This window comes from Hesperophylax consimilis, chromosome 7 (genome assembly GCF_061612785.1).
Source record: "Hesperophylax consimilis isolate HC1 chromosome 7, BYU_Hcon_1.0, whole genome shotgun sequence".
Taxonomy (NCBI): Eukaryota; Metazoa; Arthropoda; class Insecta; order Trichoptera; family Limnephilidae; genus Hesperophylax; species Hesperophylax consimilis.
Window position 1 is genome coordinate 19594389 of NC_142842.1, and position 22338 is coordinate 19616726.

At 36.6% G+C, this 22338-nt stretch overlaps 2 protein-coding genes across 2 annotated transcripts in view; both read right to left on the bottom strand.

Moving 5' to 3' along the window:
- LOC149422436 (thioredoxin, mitochondrial-like) overlaps positions 1-22338 on the bottom strand; it is a 289804-nt gene that overhangs the window by 60148 nt on the left and 207318 nt on the right. The window lies entirely within an intron of this gene.
- Oseg2 (intraflagellar transport protein Oseg2) overlaps positions 1-22338 on the bottom strand; it is a 50832-nt gene that overhangs the window by 26349 nt on the left and 2145 nt on the right. Inside the window, exons 3-24 of the mRNA XM_089633802.1 lie at positions 21910-22099; positions 21303-21434; positions 19955-20148; positions 18344-18483; positions 18123-18199; positions 17923-18039; positions 16591-16726; positions 15588-15718; positions 14008-14096; positions 12178-12329; positions 11136-11263; positions 10911-11016; positions 10606-10827; positions 10170-10342; positions 9872-9988; positions 9183-9353; positions 6841-6909; positions 5963-6137; positions 5230-5442; positions 3782-3882; positions 2073-2279; positions 731-853 (exon numbers count right to left, since the gene is read on the bottom strand). Of these exons, the coding sequence (XP_089489928.1) occupies positions 731-853; positions 2073-2279; positions 3782-3882; positions 5230-5442; positions 5963-6137; positions 6841-6909; positions 9183-9353; positions 9872-9988; positions 10170-10342; positions 10606-10827; positions 10911-11016; positions 11136-11263; positions 12178-12329; positions 14008-14096; positions 15588-15718; positions 16591-16726; positions 17923-18039; positions 18123-18199; positions 18344-18483; positions 19955-20148; positions 21303-21434; positions 21910-22099 (3163 nt within the window). The remainder of the gene's footprint in view (positions 1-730; positions 854-2072; positions 2280-3781; positions 3883-5229; positions 5443-5962; positions 6138-6840; positions 6910-9182; positions 9354-9871; positions 9989-10169; positions 10343-10605; positions 10828-10910; positions 11017-11135; positions 11264-12177; positions 12330-14007; positions 14097-15587; positions 15719-16590; positions 16727-17922; positions 18040-18122; positions 18200-18343; positions 18484-19954; positions 20149-21302; positions 21435-21909; positions 22100-22338) is intronic.

Below are 22338 nucleotides of genomic sequence, written 5' to 3' on the forward strand. Positions count from 1 at the left end.
TTTCACAATAAATAAATAGTAAAATATTTTTATGTTGTACATTAGCGTGTGCCAAGTAAAAAACTAAAGGAGTATACAGATGGCTGGCCAGACAAGGTAATAACTGGAACCACCGCATCGAAAGGCTCGGCCGTTCTACTGTTTTTTCCATAAGTCAAGCCTATTATTCGTTTCACTCTGACATGTTTTTTAAAAACCATAGACAAACTATTGGGCAAACCAAACGTTTGTAAGGCACTTTATTTCCCTGTGGTTCGAGAGCCATACAGTATCTTTTGAATGCATAAATAAATATATATTATACAGCCGGAATATATACTAACCCATTCCCTTCAAGCGGCTACAATTTAAGCTAACCAACAATAATTTATACCCCTAAATAAATCATGACTATTTATTTACAGAAACCTCCATAAATGACCATGTTAACTTTTTATTTTTTTTACAAGCGTGAGATTCAATGTCAACATAACACAGTTAACTAACTAACCATAATCTCCATAGGGGGTAGGCAGAGAGGACGGACTGCCAAAGAACTCGGTATTGGCACACACTCCTTGTCTCATTCACATTCATACATCGTCTCATAGGTATTTTTTTTATTTCACTTGATCGTGCCATGTCTTCTGCTACCATTCACATTTGCGTCATATTAAACAGATACTAAAACAAAACAGTTGTGGCATTTTTGCTAAATCAATAAATTCATGTAAAGATGGGTGAAGCAAACCTTTTCCGGGGCATGTTGTTCCACAAGTGTGAGGGCGCGAGCAAACTGCTGGGCGTGCAGCCACATGTCCACCGCCTCGGAAGCCCCTCCGCCCTTCACAAACTCAGCTTCAGCTTCCTCTAGCTGCAACCATACCAATACTAAATACATAAACTTCACAATCACATACACTTACAGTAGACCTCGCTTCCAAAAAGGTATGTTTTGAAATATCTCTCATTTAATAAATCAAAAGTAAAATTTCCTCTGAAATTAATTAACTAACTAATAAGGTATCATACAATTTGTCCAAAGAAACGTCACTATATCAATGAAACTTTTCTTTCTTCAAACATTTTTCAGGTAGGTAGGTAGGTACCATAATATGTAATAAAAAACACAACGATTACAGATTTGAAAAAAGAATCTTGCTGAACCATAGTCAAAATTAGTCCATTCGCTCACGGGGCAACTGAAACTGGTTGGCAATCGAGTTTTTCTCACCGCGCAACTCAACTTAACAATTTCACAAATTATCTAAGCTTGTTTAACTATAAAATAAAGAAGAACACTTCAGCTGTCATCTGTTGATGAAGCCGCCATTATTTTTTTCTTTCTTTTCTTGCATAATCAGGGAGCCTCTAGTCGTAAATGCACGGGAATTTTTCAACCTTCTAACAAATTTTATGTTTTCCTGCTCGGACATATCGTAATCTGGCAGATTTTGAGGCATGGACCAATAGCAAATTTCTTGAAAACTGACATATCTATGGGCAACTGGCAACTGAAAACGTGCAGGGGGAGATGCGAGTGACAAGTTGTGTCACCGTTGAAAACTGGATTTTGGTAAATTGTGGACCGCCATTGAAATTCACACGATAGCAACTTGAGTTGCCAACTGGTTTTTTTTCAGTTGCCCCGTGAGCAGATGGACTTAGGCTTGCTTAAATAATAAAGTGGATGCAGCAGATTTTTTTAAATGGAACACACAAATTTAAAGACAGATGAAATGCCAAAGAGTCCAGTTAAAACAGGACTTCGTTTCGCTCAGTCTATGAACCATGAAATCTAAGAACTAATTTAGCATGAAACAATTGTAAGATCATGTAAGTATTATAGATTACGAAGGGCAGTCATGTGCAAAGAATGGAGAAAATTGGCAAAGGAGGCCAAATCCCAGCACAGAATGTATCGACTTAGTATCGCCCTAGTGAAAAAGGTCTGAAATTAGCCATGTTTAGTGATAACCTAACCTAACCCGACCTTCCTCTTTAACATATTTTTTTCCTTCGCATATCCTACAATCCTTTGTTATCAAAGTCCCGTTGGCTCGAGGCAGTTGAGACTATTACGTGGTAAGTACCTTCCCCTGGTCCTCCAGCTGGGCCGCCATCTGCGCCCGGACGGGCCCCTCTAGATGGGGTGCCCCCGCGCGGCACAGGTCCAGGGCTCGGCCCCAGCGGCCCCCGCGGGCTGCCCAGCGCACCCCGGCCTCCAGGGCCCCCCGGGCACTGAGGATGCGTGCCGCACCGGCCGAGTCTTCAATGGAGTTGGACCACGCCACCACAACCTATATGGAGAAATTATTACACGGTGTAAGATTTTGCTGTACTGAACATTCATTCTATTACATGGATTTTTTGTAGCCCATTGATGACTGTTGGAAATTAAAATGAGCATCGGTTGGAATCCTAACTAACGAATAGGTAGCAGAGAGGATAGACTGCCACACATCTCTGTCTTGGCTCACACTCCTCGCTCCATTCACATTTATTCTTCATCTCATACACCGAAAGCATAGAGTGAAAATATTGTATCCCTGTAAATCATAATATTGTTAAAACTGATATAGAAACTTTGCAAAACTTGGGCAATTGGATTTTGTGACTTTTCTTTAGAATAAAGATCAAATATATAGTTAACCCCTCAGGCCTCTGGCATATTCTGTCAGAAGGTCAGAGTATTTCCGCTTTGCAATAAAATGCGGCATTCGTGCTCGAGGGGTAAGATTCTCGACTAGCAATCTGAAGTTCGTGGGTTCAAATCCTGGCGTATGCAAGTAAATTTTATTTGATAAATTTGTGTTATTTAAAATAACATATAGTATACTTGCGGCACGTTCCAGAGTGGAAGATATTCTCAGTATCGCCCTAATGAGCACCACCATTCAGGATTGAAATAGCATTAGCTATGTTTGGTGACCAGATCTAAATAACCAGATACTCCCTTACCTTCCCCATCTCCTTCTCCGTGAGACCTAAATGAGCTGTTCCCAAGAGCGAACAAATTATCCTGAGGGGTTAAGGAGATACAATATCTATGATAATAAAAGCATTTCCTGAGGGATTTACAATATATTTTAATGTTTTATTTTTTGAAATAACTTAATGAGTTTTTCGAATAACTTAATGAGTTACCTCAAATTGTAATATCGCCGCACATTTACTATAAAAAATATGTGCGGTGAGAAGAATGAACGCAATGTCGGTAGTTTTTATTCGAAGTATGATACAGTTAAATATGACCAAAGGAGATAGGGTCCCATTAGCACAGTTGGTAGAGCGGTGCCCCGACAAGGCAAGAGTCCTGGGTTCGAGTCCTAGATGTGACTGTATCTTTTCCTGTTTCAAATATTCGTTAAATGCAATAATTAAATATTATATTTTAATGTGTTTATATCTTTTGGACGGTAGGTTTAGAACTACGTACATTTAGACTAAAATTGGAGATACAATATTTTAACTCTAAGCCATCGACATATTCTTTTGTTATTCTGACTGTTGATATGGCCTGACTCAAGTATTTACATGATTGTGCCGTATCTTCCACCATTCACTTCCGCGTCATATATTCTCTTTTTCTTGAGTTTGATAACAAGTGCCTTCAGAAGGTGAAACAGATGGGAAAAAGAAACAAAGGCCAGAGAGTGTCGCAGATGAGACGGGTTGACAACCTATAAAACTGGGGCTGCAACGAATTTGATATACTGAAGACGTCTGAGGGAGGTCTACGTTCAAAGCTAGACGCCAGAAGGGTCATCAAGAAGAAGTTCATAATCAATATTTCTTTTACCTGTTCTTGGACTTGCGGTGGGGCATGTTGTTGAGCGATCCTATATGCTTCTTCCCACTGATCTGCTGCTCTATACATCTGTATAGCTCCCTTCCAGTCATCTGTAAGGATAAGTACAAAACTTAGTTCAGTACTCTCACATTAATAGAATATTCCCACTGATCTGCTGCTCTATACATCTGTATAGCTCCCTTCCAGTCATCTGTAAGCATAAGTACAAAAATTAGTTCAGTACTCTCACATTAATCCGCCGCTCCATTATTCAACAACTACTATAATCCGCCATTATTTTTAGTAGTTGAAAGTATAAAATCAAGGTCTAAAATTCGCCATTATTAATTTAAATTTAATTAATTTACAATAGTATGTCAAATTCCGTAGTCCGCCACTCTCCTAGACTCAAGCGCCAAGTTTTGTACGCCGACGAGTTGGGTTATCCTACTCTTACTCAGCTCTAGCTGACCATTTTACCATTTGCATGGGTTAATTTTTAAAAACAAATATATTTCTATCACACGTCGCGGCGGATCACATGATACGCGCGTTCTATACCCAACTCTCAATGGCAATGCGTCATAGAAAAATATATATATTTTTTTTAAATTCAAGTATTACATATGTGGAAACTTTACTGGTATGCAAACATGTAATTATTTATATAAAATATATATAACTGTTTGTTTCCCCAATAAATTCAAATAAATACAATTTATGAATTTTATTGAAACTTCAGTTCCATTTGTTCGCTTTTGGGAACAACTCATGTAGTCTTACAGAAATCGTTGTCTCCCTTACTCCTGTGGTGAGAAATATGATCTATTAATTCTTACTTCCCCACCCTCCTCTTCCCATCTCCTTCCCCTCCTCACTACCATCAGCCTCAAAACATACCCCAATTGGGGATGCCATAGTCTGTTGCTCCAGATGGTTGGGAGCAGTTGAGACTATAGTGCGGTATTCACGTAAAAAAAAAAATTACAATTATTTAAAAAAAACTAAAGAAATAAAATGTTCACCTTTATCGTATAGGTTCTGACCAGTGATTTTTTTTTATATGAAATGACAAAAAAGTTACATTAACATTTGTAATACATTTTTCTAATAAAATAAGTGTTTTTATATATTTTTTCGTTATCACCTATTTTAGTTACAAAAAACGTTAAGTGAGCCATGGTAGGTATTTTAATTTTGTTTTATGTTGGCATTCAAAATTTTAATATTCCAAAAATGATGTGTTAATTTCTAATCATAAAATTTGAAAACGTATTTTATCATCTTTCAAAAACTGATATATATTCAGATTCATTCAGAAATATTCCATTTATTTTGATTTTATTACAAATTAGAAAGTGCATATTTTTAGTGCTGACCTAAGAGTCCAAAACTTCAAGAATCTTGGAAGAAAATAATCCAACGTTAACATAAGAACATTCCATTTAGAGGTGTACCTGCTTGTATGTAGTACTGCTCTGCCTGCTTGAGGCGGCCCGCCCTCTGTAGGTCCTGCGCCACCCTACGTCGCGCCGCGCCCAGCAGCTGCGGCTTGTGCGTCGCCACCAGGCGCAACAGAGCGGCGTGGCGGCCCGCCTCCTCATACATAGCAATGGCCGAGTCCGCCATGCCCATACCCACATAGAGGTTCTCTGCCTCGCGGAAGTTGCCTGCGACCAACATACAATAATGAGTTAATAATATAATAATAACACTAATGTATTTATAAATAATATGAATAACTAACTACTATTCCATTTATTCATGGGGATAGATCAAAACCCAGCTGTTAAATAATGACACTGTCATAACAGGTCAATCACTTTTACTGTTCAATCAATTCCAGTATAATAATAATACAGAAGGACTCCTTCATATCAAGCTGTTGTTCACTCAGAGTTTGAAATTAGAAGAAGTAAATTTGATTATGTAATATCAATAAAAATAGAAAATGGTTCCAATGGTAAAACAGGGAGTTAATAAATCAAAGGAAGGAAATTTTTAAAATTTTCTATAGAGTATCTAAGGATTTTTTTAAAATCCATAGAGTACCAGATCCCCCATTGCACAGATAATAAACCTGTACAAAAATTTTGCCCTGTTCTATGGATTTAAATCATGAGGTATTTTCCACAGAAGTCTTAATTATCTAGATAGAAAGTATAACATTTTTAATTACTGGGTACTAACCTAGTCCCTTGAAGCGCTCCGCCTCCGGTTGGAAGATGTTAACGGCAGCCTGCGTGCCGAGCAGTCGCCTGGCAAGCGCCAGGCCCCGGGCCCCCTTGCCCGCCTCGCTGAGGGTGCGCGCCCCTTCCTCCACCAGGCCTCCCGCCTCCCACAGGGCCTCCGCCGTGTCCCAGTCCTTGGACATTTATTTGGAATTAATCACAATACATACCTATTATATAAAGCATTTTTTGTTAAATCTTACCTCAAGGGCGCTTAACGAAGCTAGAAAACAACAACAACAAAGACTATAGCTAAAAACACTTGAAATTTAAAACACTAAATTGTGGCCTGCCCCAAAGTTTAGTGTGGCTTTAAATACACAATTATTGAAATAACTAAAAACTACAGCTAAAATTCCATTGAAAAATCATAAACAATCTTCTTTTTGAAAAGTTTCTAATTTTGGAATAACGTATGTATTCAAATTTGTTAAAATAATGCAAAAAAAAAAAAAAAAAATTTATGAAGAATTTATTTATTCATTTTTGGTGAATTGACAGTTTGTATTTTATCAGTTTGTACATGTGTAGAACAACCAAAATAAAACCAATTATGGATTTCCTCCTTGTGATTGTACCTCTAATAAGACAACATAATAAAATAAAAACTGAACTAAAATAACCGACAGTGAAAAAAAACATATTTAAAATAGTCAAATGTATTATTGTCACCTCACCTCCTATTGTACTAGGTGTTGGTTTGCTAAAACCAACAAATTAGCCTGAAGGGTTAATTAAGTTCAATACAGAAGTATGTACATAAAACAACAACAAAAATGGCTATAGAAAATATATAACTTATCTTAATTCAATAAGCTTTAAATACATTAGACATACCTGAATAGAAGAAAAGTGCTTTGCCAAGATTTCATAATATTCTTGAACAGATTCCACATCGTCAATAACCTATAAATAAAACAATGTATTATGGTACTACATAATTTTAAGGTTGGATAGGAATGGAGATAGTAATGTGATGTGAATAAAAGAGAATTTTTACTCTTGACATTTTAGGAGACAAAAATTGATGGCACTGCAAAATTTGAAATATTTTAAATGGTAACATACCAAGGAACATAAATGACCATAGGAAAATAAATGTATTTAAAAAAAAAAAAACACAATGGTCCAAGTGCATATTTTTTACTCAAAACAGTGTTTAGAAATTAGTGGTACTTAATTCTAGATCATATTCTAAGACAAATTTATGTTTAAACTTTTTAAATTATTTAATGCTTTACAAGGAAGGGCGAATTTCGTAATTTTTTTAATTAATCAAAATTGCCATTTATTAGATGTTAAATCAAAATTAAACAAAATCTAATTCACAGATCAAAATTATAAATATTGTTCCGTACGACGTTCGTCAAACGTGTTCTGTCACACCAATAGCTTCATTCGGCTTCACCAACCAGAGAGCTACGCACCACTTGTGTCTCCGCATGATTTTTGAGCAACAGAATGCAGCTAGCGTTAAATGCCAAGTACCAGATCAATCTTCATCTACTCAACATGTTAGAGATATCTACCGAAGTAAAAGACGCTGTGAAATCCATTGTGATGTCCGCCGTTTGGGGCAATGATTAATTCTATCGTAAACAATGTTTTAAACGAGGCATTAATCAGTTTCCGTCGCCTGAAGAAGTGATAGAGATAACGCCGTAATTGAGAAACGCAGTCCGATATGACATATTGAAAAGTACCAAAATCAGTACATACTGATATCTACCGCCGAGAGATACAGCTGTTAAAACATTTATTATGCAACGAGGGAACGCTGAGCGTGTGCATTAATTCATGTTTTTTAAAGTGACTTGTGATTATTCATTATCGAACCTTATATAGTTCGGGCCTCACTAGACATCAATATACGAAAGAATCATTGAACCAAGTAAGTGCAAAAAACTTGAGTTATTTACTCTGTGTGTTGGTTGGGTACCGCATTTCAAGTCTCCCTAGCACAGATGAAACAAATTTGTCCTAAAAAACCATAGATATGCCAATATATAGACAGTAAAATTCTCATTCGGAGCCTACTTATTATACTACACACCAATGAAAAACTTTGAAATTCCATCGATTTTCAGAGCTTTTTATTGGTGGATATAGTTAGGCAAACATATGATGTCACAATATTTCGGTTCAAATTTTCGATCGGAGTTATACCCCGCTGTTTAAAATGAACTGACAAACTCAAATGTGAAGAAATTTGAATGTGGAATAATTTTCAAAGACAAAATGAATAGCTTAGTGTTGCCATTAATTAATTTAATTTCTAGAATATTATGACAAGATGTACATAATAAACAGAATAAAACTTAACATGAAGTTAATTTTAATTAACCTTTTGAACGCTTTAATTTGCTCCGTTTTATCTATACCCATACGCGGTACATATTTTCAAATACCTATGCACGCAATTAAATGTCAAATTATAGCATTCTGGCATGATTTATTGGACTATATAGACAGAACAGATTATTCTCCACAGTATGAAAACAAATCCTCGTGTGTCAACACTCTTAGATGTTTATAAAAACAAAAACATAAAATTTCATACAAAGACGTACCGTATCTTTTGAATGTGGTCCCGCCATTCACTCGGCGTGTGTGTACTTAGGTGATAGACACAAGTGGGACACCATGATCACTTATCATTTTTAGTTATGAAAAGTTGTGAATGACATACTAGTACTAACGCCATCCGTTGACAAAAATGTAAACTAAAGGACTAAAAGGCGCGAAGAGGCGCACTTGATTATCGATCTTTTTTTATGAAATACAATTTTATTTTTGAGAAATTCTTGTAGATGTCAGCATCGTGATAGTTCTACAAATGTCCAAGTGAGCAAGAAATACATTTATGACGAAAGAGCGCTGGAATATCGGCCGTCAAAGTTTCCGTATCAACTGTTGATACAGCCGCGTGTGAGTATGGGCTTTTTGCCGTAACAACAGTTGATACGGCCGCGTGCAAAGAGTTAAAAGAACCATATTACAGTAAACAATACTATTCCACAAGAAATTTCATATTTAATTGCAGAAAGCAGAAGAATAAAAGCCATTTTCAGCTTTCAGATGTAATACGGTTAAAAAAAAGATAAAATTTAATATTTTTATTGTTTACAAATGAGAATGTAAAGATAAACAAATCAAATATAATGTAAATGAAAAGTAACCTGTATAATTTGCAGTGCCTTAGCCCACTGCTGGGCTCTGACGGCGGCCGCCAGGGCCCCCCGTGAGTCCCCGGCCTCTATGAGGTGTGCCACGGCAGCGCCCCATTGGCGGCGTCCCGCCAGCCACTCGCCCCAACGCTGCTCCAATCCTGTCACCTCTTCGGGGGCCACCTATTGAAGATATTGCAATGTCACATCATATTCTGAAATTCCTTATATTTAATAGTTCTTTAACTTTTGCATCGCCGGCCATTTCACCACAATCTATCCGGTTCCGTCTTTACCCTAAGGGCACGCGGGGCACGAGCCCATAGTATAGAAACATTATTTTGTGTTTTTCTTGTTTTCCTGTATGTTTTTGGTTTTAAAAAGGCCTCCACACTCAGTGCAATACCTACTGGTTTTTTTCTGTTTTTAGTTAGAAAAAAAAGTCACTTTTCATTTACATTTTTTACTCCAAATAATGTCAGGAATCACTGGTTATAGCAAGTAGTCAAGTGCGCCCCTTAACATCTCCATATAAATTTTTCTTTTTTACCATTTCTCATTTATTGTACCTTTACGTGTTATAAATAATTATTAATATTAAATTATAATTTGTTATCTTGTAATATATTGGGGTATAACTCGAGCTCATGGAAATTTTTTATTTATTTCTATTTAAATTGTAATATATTACGCATACTCACAACGCGGGCTCTTTGCACGGCCTTTGCGTAGGCATTGGCTTTGGCGTACAACTGGACCGCTCTCTGGGACTCTCCTGCATTTTCACAGAGCTCTGCCGCCTGCTCCCAGTGTTCATTCTGGAAATATTAACATTTGATTTTTGGCTATGATAAAAAAACAAGAAAAACTGTGTGCAACTTATTGACCAATCGAGATGCGTGAAGATACTCATATCTGGCACATTTTATTAAGAAAACATGAGTGGCAATTTTTGACAGCGCTTAGCATCTTCTCTCAGCAGTTAGTGCTGTTCTATACCTTCAGCAGAGCTTGCAGCACAGAGCTGAGGCACTCTCTGTCAGCCAGCAGAGCGGGGGCGTCTCTCAGGATCCTGGCAGCGCGCCCGGCCAATCCCGCGCCCAGCACCAGCTGCAGGGCCCCCCGCACGTCCCCCCGCCCTACCAGAAGTACTGCCGCTTCCGCCTCCGCACCTGAAATTAAACAAAGTAATTTTCTTTCTGAGTATGTCAGTCAGTCCAAATGAGCGTGAAATTTTCAATATTAGAACCGAATTAACAAATTAAAAAAGAATCTCTACAAAGCTGTTAATTAGGTACGTACCGATATTATAATATATTTGCATGTAAAACTTTTGAAGGCTATTTTTAAAAGTGGAACTATGAAAGTCATATTACATCACGTGACTTTTCACAGGTAACAACATTTAACAAAAATCATTTTTTGTGATGCCCACCTGAAGATATAAGGTGTGTCATATACTGTTCTCTAAGACTGGAAGCTTGCTCGAGCCCCAACCTATCAGCAACGGCAAGTGCCTCTGGCCACCTGTAGAGGTTTGTGTACATCGTTATAGCTTTGGATGGTTCCTTAAGTTCTTCAATGTAGATCTGCTCAGCCGTCTTCAAATCATAAGATAGAATAGCTAAACGGGCACGGACGTTTGGTGAGTTCAAACCTGCACAAATAATAAATTTATCAGATTAATTCAAAAAATTTTATCAGCTGTTAATGAAGACTGCTTAGTCATCTGAAACTTGCCGTCTAAATTTGTTTCCTTCTCATAGTCTTCGGAGAATGTTAGAGTTCTGGATAAGTAAGTACTACGAGCTTCGTCTCCAAGTGCCCGCCAACACCTAACAGCCATCTGAAAAAATTAAATTATCGCAAACTATAGAAAAATAAATAGAAAACATAACTTCAATCAAAGGCACAGAAAAATACTAAAAATGAAAATCATAGATAATAAATATAACAGTATGAGACCTTCAAATCTCCAATCTCCATGGCTTTGCTAGCCAACTGTTGCCAGAGCGTTGTTGCTTGTGGAATATCCCCCAAACTGTTCAGGTAAGTCTCACAGCCTGAGAAATCTCCCGATCTAAGAGCTGTACCTGAAAATAAAATAAAAATTTTATTATTGTAAATAAATGTTATTTACAGTCCATTTTTTTATGGCAATTCAATGTAATTGAAGAGAAAACATGATACCTCATCACTCCCATATAAATAGAAGAAAATATATTATGTACCTACATGGTTAAAACACCAAATACATAGATACGAGGGTAATCCCAAAAGTAAAGTCTCCAAAACACTGGGGGCGCATGGAAACTTTTCATGCAGCTGTTGGCAACACTGTTGTGTTTGTTGCTTTCCCCACTCCGAAATAAGCCTATGCCCACCTCACTGTTACCGCCAAGTGCAAAGTTCGGGCAGTTATTCGGTTTTTGAACGCAAAAGGTGTTAAACCAAATGAAATTCATCGCCAATAGACTGAAATGTGTGGCGAGTCGTGCTTGAATGTCAAAAACGTATGCAAGTGATGTAGGGAGTTTGCATCTAGACATACTGAAATTCACAATGAAGACAGAAACGGGAGACTGTAATTTTCAGACTAGTCAGTCGCGACGGTTGAGCAAACCATGGTAAAGATCAGCAGATCACTCGAATGCAGATGATGTATGCATTTTGGTTCCTGAGGTTTCCCACATCAGCATTCATATTATTTCAACGGAAAAGTTGCAATATCAGAAGGTATGCGGAAGATGGGTCCCTTGAATGCTCATAGAAGACTACAAACGGCAAGGATGACAAGTTTAAACGATTCCTCAATGACATGGCAGCGAGCTTGTATGACATGGGTATACAAGCTCGCATGTAGAAAAATAAGCTTTAAAAGATGTCAAAATTATTAAAATATAAATATTTCCTTGAATTTCTAAAAAATAGGAGACTTTACTTTTGGGATCACTCTCGTATTTGTTAATATTTTTGGTAATACAACATAATAAATCATAAAACTTACAAAACTTGAGTCTAGCATGATCGAGAGCAATGTGGGAGACGGCGCCCCCTTGCAGGACCACCCGGGGGATGTTGTTGAACATCTCCACCCCCACGGCCGCCCCTCCACCACATTCCATCAACTCCACCAGGGCCACATCGTCTATGGAATACCTACAACATACAAATACGAAGAAATTAATGACCTGGGCATCATTTTCGATTCTAAATTAAACTTTATGTCTCGCATAAACGCAATTAACAATAAGGGAATAAAAAAGCTTGGGTTCATTCTTCGAAACTCCAGAGGCTTCAGAAATATTTCAACCTTTAAAATTTTGTATACATCTTTAGTTCGAAGTCAAGTCGAATATAACTCCTCGATCTGGTCCCCCCATTATAAAATACATTCAGATTCAATAGAAAAAATTCAACACAAATTTCTAAGACACATTAATTTTAAACTAGGTATTCCCATTGAAAGTATAAACTATAATTACCTAATGACAAAATTAAATTTATTGAAACTCACAGATCGAAGAATTATATCCGACTTAATATTTATGTTCAAAATTGTAAATGGTAATGTAGACAGCCTTGATTTAATTAACCTCATTGAATTTCATGTACCCATAAGAGCTACTCTTTCTAAAACCCTGTTTAATTGTAACAATTCCAAGACTGAGCATTTCAAACACTCGCTTGTACCTAGATTACATGAAGTTATTAATAGGTACGCAGATGTAGCGGATCTGTTTAACTGCATAGAAGCTAGGTACAAAAAGGTTTTACTATAATATCTTCTAAATAATTACTAATACAATGTAAGTCTAGTCATACTTGTTGATAATATTTTGTATGTGCTTGTATCTCTTTCTAGTATGTATTAATTTTATACTTTCTGTTTCATTTTATGATCAAATGCCACAGTTAATTGTTATTCTGTGACATGAATTGTGATGTATGGTATATTTATACCGTTGATATTCAGTAAATAAATAAATAAATACAATATCAAACATACTGCCACCACAGATCAAAGAAAATACTTTATAGTCCAGTCAGTAGGGGTTTTTACCTTGCTAAAAGATATTTTCATTTTATATTGCAAAGGTTGTTACCATGAAAAAAAATTTCAGTTTTAACCTCTGCAATTTTTGCAATTGGTTACAATTTTGTATGAAAGGTGCCATTTTTTTTTCTTCTTTTAAATAATTCTTCATTGGTTGATCGTAGAGGTCCTATGGGTTCACTCACAGACTAATACCATAAGTTGGGTCTCCGTACGGTGGGGCCTGTTTTCAACCGGGGCGTACAAGCTAGTTTATTCAGTTACTTAGTGAATTCAACACTGATTAGAATATGTAATAATACTTGTAGCGTGTTGCTAATTTATAAAGTATCATAATATTACATAGTCGCACCGTGAATAGTAGACCACGCGTCCAAAAAAGTGTTTCTAATTTTATCTTATTCAATAAATCAAAACCAAAATTTCCATTCCACTTCCTGACATGCGATCGAGCGGAAACTCTAAAAAATATTATTTTGAGACATTTTCAAATAAATGTATTATAGCAAAAAATATGTTTTACAGATTTATTTTATTCAAACATTCTTCAGGCCGGTAGGTACCAAAATATTGATTATTCCGATTTGACAGCTCGCAGTAGGAACCATGATCATGCAAACTCTGGCGGGATAAAAAGGTAGTATCCAACAGGACCACCACCTTGAACCGGAATATAACAAACAAATTTACAGACAGATGACATGCCAATTGTGGTAGAGTTAAAACAGGACTTCGCTCAGTCAATAATGACTAATTTTTATAATAGTCAAGAATATTTACCACACGGCTAAATGCGTCGATGTTTGAGCAACCACGGCATCACTCTCCTCCACCCATTGTACGAAGCTGACGCCACTCAGAATAACTTCCTGCAACAAAATATCATCTGCATGTTATTTTAGTGAATATTGAGTGGCCATGGTGCGATTTCTCTTCTTTATTTTTATTCCTATCCAATTCTGTATGTCGATAAATGGTGACGAGTATGGCTTTCAATCCCAGGAATTTTTTTAGAACCGGGTTTAGGGTGCTAGAATTTTTCAATCCCAGGATTTTAAAGTTTGAATAATTATAAATATGAAATTAATCTAAATATAAATTAAAATACTGATTTTATTTTATCTGGAATTTTCATAATATTGTGTAAACAAAAACCTATTCAACAACCACTCTGTAAATTGCCATCTCAACACAGGCGTTACACACCTAGTGAAATGGGCAATACCTCATTATTGTAATTAATTCATTCAAATAATTAAATAAATTACAAAAGTAGGAGTTGTCTAAAGTGTTTTATTTTTATTTTTCACGTATTATATATACGTTAGGTGACATAGAGAAGTAACACAAAACAAAAATAGGAAAAAATACATAAAACAATTAAAAAACTTGACTAATATTTTGAGACATAAAATGCAACCTCAATAAGATCAAAAATCTAAAGTTTCATTATTTAGTGAAGGTGATTATTTTAATTGCTATTTTCTCACATCCCGAAAAAAACCCATTCAGATTGGAAGCTGGCAGGTGGTACATATTGGTTTTAAATCCTCGCAGAAATTTTCTAGATTTACTCCATTTCACTTTTTCCTCGCATTTCAAATTACAACTTCTCCATCTCCTTTTTAATAATATTTCATGTATCCTTTCATATATATTTTGGAATTAAATCCATGATGAATAGCTCTATCGAACTTTTCTTATAAAGACAGATTTAAATCGACTTCCTTTATAATTTCTATGTCTAGTTCCGACACAGAGAATTTTTTTTTTCTTAGACTGATTTCGACATGTCAGCAACCATTGGGATATTGTAATTTTATTCAAAAGCCCAAACATAAGAAACTAAGGACGGGTTGTTTCACAGAATTTGAACAATTCATCAAAGTTGATTTTCAAGTTCTGTGAAGGTTCTATTATTATATAATTATTGGCCAGTTGCTTCACAAAACTGAAATAATAACAGAACTCGGATAGAAAATTCACAGAATGTGAAAATTAACTTTAAAATTTGCTGAAACAACCAGTCCTAAATACTGAACACTATTCAGGTTTCAATAGTAAACTTTCCTTACTTCTAAGAAACAGCGCAATAAATACAACCTACCCAGAAATCTTTATTCTCATTGGAATAATTTAAATAATTTCGAATTTTGTACAATAAATAACAAGCTGCCAATAAAAAAACATAATTCCACGGTTAAAACAAGGCCGTGAAACCAACAAAAACCCCGTAATCCCGGGATTAAAACAAGTGCAGCACCAGGATTACAGTGCCGATAAGGATACCGGGATTTAAAGCTCTTATCTCAACATGCAGTTAAAGAACATAAGCATACTTAAACAGTTAATATACAAACCATTCTACCGGAAGCTACATCAAGCATCAAAAGACGTCTCCTTCTATCTCTCAGCAGCAGAACGTGGGCTGATTCACTCAGCTCCAACCAATCCACTCGAGCCTCGAGTCTCGCTTGTGCGATTTGAGCTCCTGAAAGCGAACAGAGTAATTAAAACAGTAATACAAACATGGAAATCCATGCCCACCAAGATTCGCATGGAATAACCTTCCGAATTTGCTGGAACACAGGTATCTGTAAGTTCCCGTTGCACGTGATTGGACTGTCAGCTGCTCTCTCCTCTGTTTCAATCTCCAATCATTGTGCCTTTCAAATCGATTATAGTCAATTCTGTTTTTATCTTTTCAGGCACATCAAATTTTTAGATTACGAGAGTTAATGTTGTCAAACAAGCGACAGCATTAACTCCCATAGAACCATAAAATAAAGAAGAACACAAGAAATGGGATGTGGACATCTTTTGGAATCCAAAATTCTGGCCAAACGGGCCATTTCCAATACAAATCTGTGTTTCATGATCATTATGAAATTCAAATGGGATGGCGAAATACAAGTCAAGTGTAAGAGAAAAGAAAAGCGCTAGACAAATGGGCTAGAACCGAAAGCTATAAAGTCAGTAGCGACAATGGTTTCCAATCAAATCTATCAAACCTATCTCCCATATTAAAAACAAAACAAATAAAAACACAATATTATAAAATTATATAAACATTCTCTCAAATGACAAATAGTACAAACAAAGGCAAGGACAAAAGAGACACAAATAGAGACACAAGTAATACATAATATAATTAGCGCAACATATTTTTTTAGCAACAGCAGAATCTTATCCGAATCCTAATAAATTATCAACAAAAATGTCTATTTCAGCACACTCTGTCTTATTATATTGTTACAATAAACTCTACAACTGTGTTGGTAAGTTTGATTAATTATTATCCCTGAACAAGTGTAATCAAAAGCATATTTGATTTTATGCCACTTTTACAAATGGTTTATTTACCTGTTATGAGATTTACAACACAGACACTCTTCTGGTCCAACAAGTAGGCGAGCTTCTTGTTATCTCCCGCCTTCTTCATGTCCCCCTCATTTATCCTAACGCTAATGACATGCGGACTCACAAAATCAGTTCTCACCTGAAAATCACAAATAAAATATTATTTGCCGAAATCATTGCATGATTATATTATAGTGGAACTTATGAGGGATTCATTGTAAGTAATTGCGTGTGTAATGTTTAACAAGTATTATGTGCAACAACTTTCTACTAATCGAGGGGTAAGGCTTTCGACTACGAATCCGGAAGTTGTAGGTTCGAATACCGTTATGCGTAAGTAAATTTAAATTGATTGACGGCCTCAGTGGTAGAGGGGTAAAGTTCTTGACTACGAATGCGGAGGTAGCGGGTTTGAATCCCGTCGTGCCTAAATAGATTTAATTTGAATTGACAGCCTCCGTGGTGGAGGGGTAAGGCTCTCGACTATGTATCCGGAGGTCGAGGATTCAAACCAAAAGTAAATTTTGTTTGGTTAATTTGTATTATTTCACAATTAATTAATTTAAAATATATTTGTGAACATTCCAGAAATATTAAATACTCTCGGTATTACCCTCTTGAAAAACATTCAGAAACTAAAAATTGCTTGAAATGACTTTAGTTGTGTTTGGTGACCAGATCTGAATAGCTAGATAGGTACTTCGCAACCTTCTTCTTCACCTCCCCACCACCTTCAGCCTCGTAAGATATCCCAATTGGGGATGTCATAGTATCACTGGCTCCAGACTCTTGGGAGCAGTTGGGGCACGAGTGCGGTATTAGGATGGATAATTATTGATGAACTAGCTGTACCCTGCCACGCATTGCTGTGGGTCATTCTGTCTGTGCAGATAGAGATAATGCGCATATTGCTTTAACGTCCAACAGATGGTGCTGTTTAGCAAAAAAATCATGTTTTTTACCTGTTACAGATTTAAGATTTTGAACAAACAAACATTTACATTTTTATTTTATTTTTTTTTTTTTTCATTTTAAAAGAAAGACAAACATTCCCGGGTTACGAATAACCTGACGATATTTGAAAATCTCCTACTACCACCACAGTAAGCTGAAAATGTTGCTTGTGTTGTGATGGAGGACTTAGCCAGCCGAGAAATTGAACACACTACGCCTGAGTGGGACCCAAGCGCGATGTCAACTCGGCCACCGACCGGTCTATATAGATTTTTATAGATTTGACATCCTAACATTATTCATTTTGTCTATAACTCACAATGGCCTCGTGCTGTTAATCGACTCTAGTAAACAAGATATAATATTAATTTGTAACCATACCGATGCCAGAATAGAATTGATGCCATATTCAATAAGTGTTAGTTCGCCAGCCCGGTGCATTAGGCAGACGGGAGCATGCTGAAAGAAGAACTTCTCTCCTGAACCAGACCAAGAAACCTAAAATATCAACCCAACACATTAACGACATAATCAATATTACAAATCTACATACATATTATTTTTAGTAAATGATTTCTAACCTCGCTACTTAAGGATCTGGCGAGGTCACACACGATAAGGGAACTTTCTGTTCTACAAACTGCATACCAGTCATTTCCTGAAATAAAATTTACAAATTATCATTCTTAATTTGGGAAATGTCATGAGCCGAAAGGCAATGGAGGAGGGGAATTAGATCTGGTTACTAAATAAATTCTGAATATTATGGCGACCTTCAAAAATATTATTGAAAGTTTCTTACCCAGAACTCTGATGGTGTGTATGTCCCTCCCGAGAGTGGCTTGCACAGTGAATTGAGGCACATCTCCAGCAAGCCTGTGCAGTGTCACCTGACCCTGGCCCCTGCGAATGGCCTCCACCACCCCTCGGTACACCCAGCGCCTGGAACATACATCCATCCCATATTACTTTAAGTATTGTGGCGGTGCTTAATTATAATCCAAAACAATATTATCTGAGCGCTGATATCCCTAATGAAGCCTGTTCGTTAGCCTGCTAGCCGTATCAGGTTTCCGCTCCTAACACTTTTTTTCTGATAATAATTAATTGGATAATTTTATAGCACTGTTTTTGAGAAAAATCACATCAAGGGCGCTGTACAAATATCACTTGCTAAGTAGTATCTTAAGCAGTATCTTAACACAGAAACAGAAACATACTTATCTGGCAGGTCATTTCAGATTAACACATTATATTAGAAAGTTTTAGCTTGGGAAGGTAAGATTTTGCTGGCACAGGACCCAATATTTAAAACAATGCCTATTGCATGATATTGCAGTTGCTATTTTTAAATGAATAGAGTTGTATATTATCTAAATATATTAATTGAGTCTCTAGTTCTTTTAATAACCTACATCCTCCAACGGGTAAATAATTAACAATTAAATTCAGTGATTACAATTCTATAATATCGTTTAATGTCTTTTAAACAATAAAGTTTTCGGAGGTAGTGGGATTAGAAACGGTAATTCTCAAATTATTGGGGAAATAGCGGTAGTGTTTTTGTAGTAATTTTCTGTAAATTTCTAGCGGCGGGGTTATAGATTGCCTCCGAGACCCCCCGGAAGGACCCGCACTGCAGGTTCAACCTTGGGATCTACAGATTCTAAATACACATCATGTTTTGCGGGAATTTAAGCCTTATCGCCATCTACGTAAGGTGTGTTATTGATAGTGGCTAGATTCAAAATATTACACGACGTAGTGCATCGCCTTAACTAGTCCGTTTGGCATTTCATCTCTCTGTTTGTAAATTTGTTTACGTATTCTGTTTCCGGTTCAAGATGGTACTTTGGTTGGATACTACCTTTTTATTAAGCTAGAATTGGTATGAGTGTAGATGAGTATTTGTGGATGAGTATTTAGATGAGTGTGGAAGAGTGTGCATGAGTAGGATCCACCTACGATCTCAGAATTTGCATGGGTGGATCCTACTACGAGCTCAGAATTTGATGAATTGCTCAAATTGAAAAGTTAATTTTCAACTTGTGTGAAAGTTCTATTCGGTTCTGTGAAACAACTGGCCAATAGTGATAAAATAACAGAACTTGAAAACGAACTTTGAAATTTGAACAGTTCATCAAATTTCCAAGTTAAAATTCGAGTTCCATGAAAGTTCAATTCTGCACAGACAGAATTTGAAATAAAAAATGATACACAAACATATTTATGGTTCATAATATATTTAAGTACTTACGTACTTACTATACTTACGTACCTACGGTATTTAAGTACTTACTTACAAATCTAATGACTTCAGAGGAAATTTTTATTATGATTTATTATATTAGAAACATACTTTTTGGGACGTGAGGTCTACTGTTCACAGAACTATTAGTAATAAATAATTCACTTGAGCATGGCTTCGTAGATAAGAGTGGCTCCTGTAAATCCTCCAATGGCAAGCTTGGCCCCATCGCGGCTCCAAGCCAGTGCCCGGACGGTATAGAGACCGGGAATGTTCAAAGTCTTTCCTGCCATCCACCTTCCTCGGTCGGCTGACCACTGTACCACGTGGCAGATATCATAGCTTCCGATAACTGCGGCCTGTAACACCAACGTTTTTTGTTATTAGAATCACTAACAGAACATTTTATTAATGCATGCCCATGTTACAACATAAGTCACCAGTTTTTATTGTAACTACCCACAAATTACTTAACTGGTGGTCCGTGAGCTTTTTGCAAGTGCTTTGAATGCTAGTTCATCTATTTATGTAGGATTAAATCTGTGTACGACTATTGACTGAGTTGCACCAAAGTAAATGGAAGCGCTAACAGTTTTTATATGTAAGTCGTTTTTGGCAATCTAATCGATTTTCGGCCTTTCTTGAGAAGTAGAGCATTCCATGTTTTGTCAACGTGTATTCTGCTTCTCATAACTTTACAAATATCAGAGTCGTGATGATGTAAGACACCATTTGCAAAAACGAGAGCATCTTCTGATAAGGTGATGACTTTTGCGCTCCCTTTTATTATTCTACATTTATATAATAATAATAATAATATATTTATTTAGGAAGGTTTACACATTACAACTATACATACATATTATGGTGTACATTGATTTGTAACTTTTATATTTAAGGTTATAAAATTAACAAAAATGAAGAACTATTAATACAAACATAATATTGTGAAGGTAAAAAGAAAATAAAAGTACAGTTGAGGTTTCTCAAATACCGCCTCACTAGGCTAGCCTGTGTTGAGGCAGAATTTTTCGTGTCAGTTCCTAATACCTTTGAACATACCTATACTTGTATTAAGAAGTATATATTTTCATGACTTATAAAATAGCATGCTTCATGATCGGATAAGTGTTGTGAAGTGGTTTTATCTACTAAATAGGATATCTAAATACTAAAAGTAGTGAACTTTGACCAAAATCTAATATGTCGATACAAAGTGACATGAGGCATCCTATAAATGACTGATCCTGAATATGTCGATACAAAGCCACGTGAGGCATCCTATAAATGGACTGATCCTGAATATGTCGATACAAAGCGACGTGAGGCATCCTATAAATGGACTGATCCTGAATATGTCGATACAAAGCGACGTGAGGCATCCTATAAATGGACTGATCCTGAATATGTCGATACAAAGCCAACGTGAGGCATCCTATAAATGGACTGATTGTGAATAATGTTAAAACATCTACAGTGTAAATTAGTGGTTTATAAATGTTTGGCATTGTACCTGTCCGCTGGTACTAGCACAGGCCACCGTAAATTCTTGTTGGGCAGAATCTCGCGAGTGATTGAAGGAACACAGCGGTCTCCCGGATGCGTCGTACACCACGATTCGTCGGTCACACCCCGCTGCCAGGACCTGGTTATTAAGACGAGAAAAAGATAAGCAGTGGCTTGCAGTGCTTACACACTTATTAAGGAACTCCAGTGAAAAATATTATGGCTTAAAAAATATATCACATTAAAACACCGTTCGGTTGGCATCTCTGAAAAATGATTTTAAAATAGCATTTTGTTCTTCAGAACTTAACAACATATATACCAATGACCGGTCGGTGGCTGAGTTGACATCGCGTTTGGTCCCACGCAGTCATAGTGTGTTCAATTCCTCAGCTGGCTAAGTCCTCCATCACAACACAAGCAACACTTTCCACTTACTGTGGTGGTAATAGGAGATTTTCAAATATTGTTATTATTCGTAACCTGGGAATGTTTGTCTTTCTTTTAAAATAAAAATAAATAAATACATATATATGTGCGTATTGTTAATGAAATATATTATAATAGTTTATTGAATATATATAATATGTACGTAATGTTAATTGAATTCTTACAGCATTTTCCAAAGCGCACATGGCAGAAGGGGGCACGGGGTGTCTGGCCAGCAGCCGGCCCCCGGATGTGAGGAGCGCCCCGTCCACATGTCCCGACACCAGGAAGTTGCCCCCGAACCCGGAAAGAGAAATGCATGCAGAGGCCCCCGCCCATGAACTGCTGCCCTTGTTAGTTTTGCAATCCAATGTCCTGAAATGTCAGGTGAATTAATTGACATGAGTGTACAATAAGCTAATAACAAACCATATTCTTGATCCATGGATCATCCTGTCACACTTCTTCCGGCCCTCAACCAACTGGAAATGCTCCTCTACCAGACCACCTTGAAAACTATGAAAACCTCCTTCGTACAATCTTCCATTTCTGCAACTACATACATTCAAAACACCCATATTGAATTTTCGAAAGGAACTCATTATCTGTCTGGT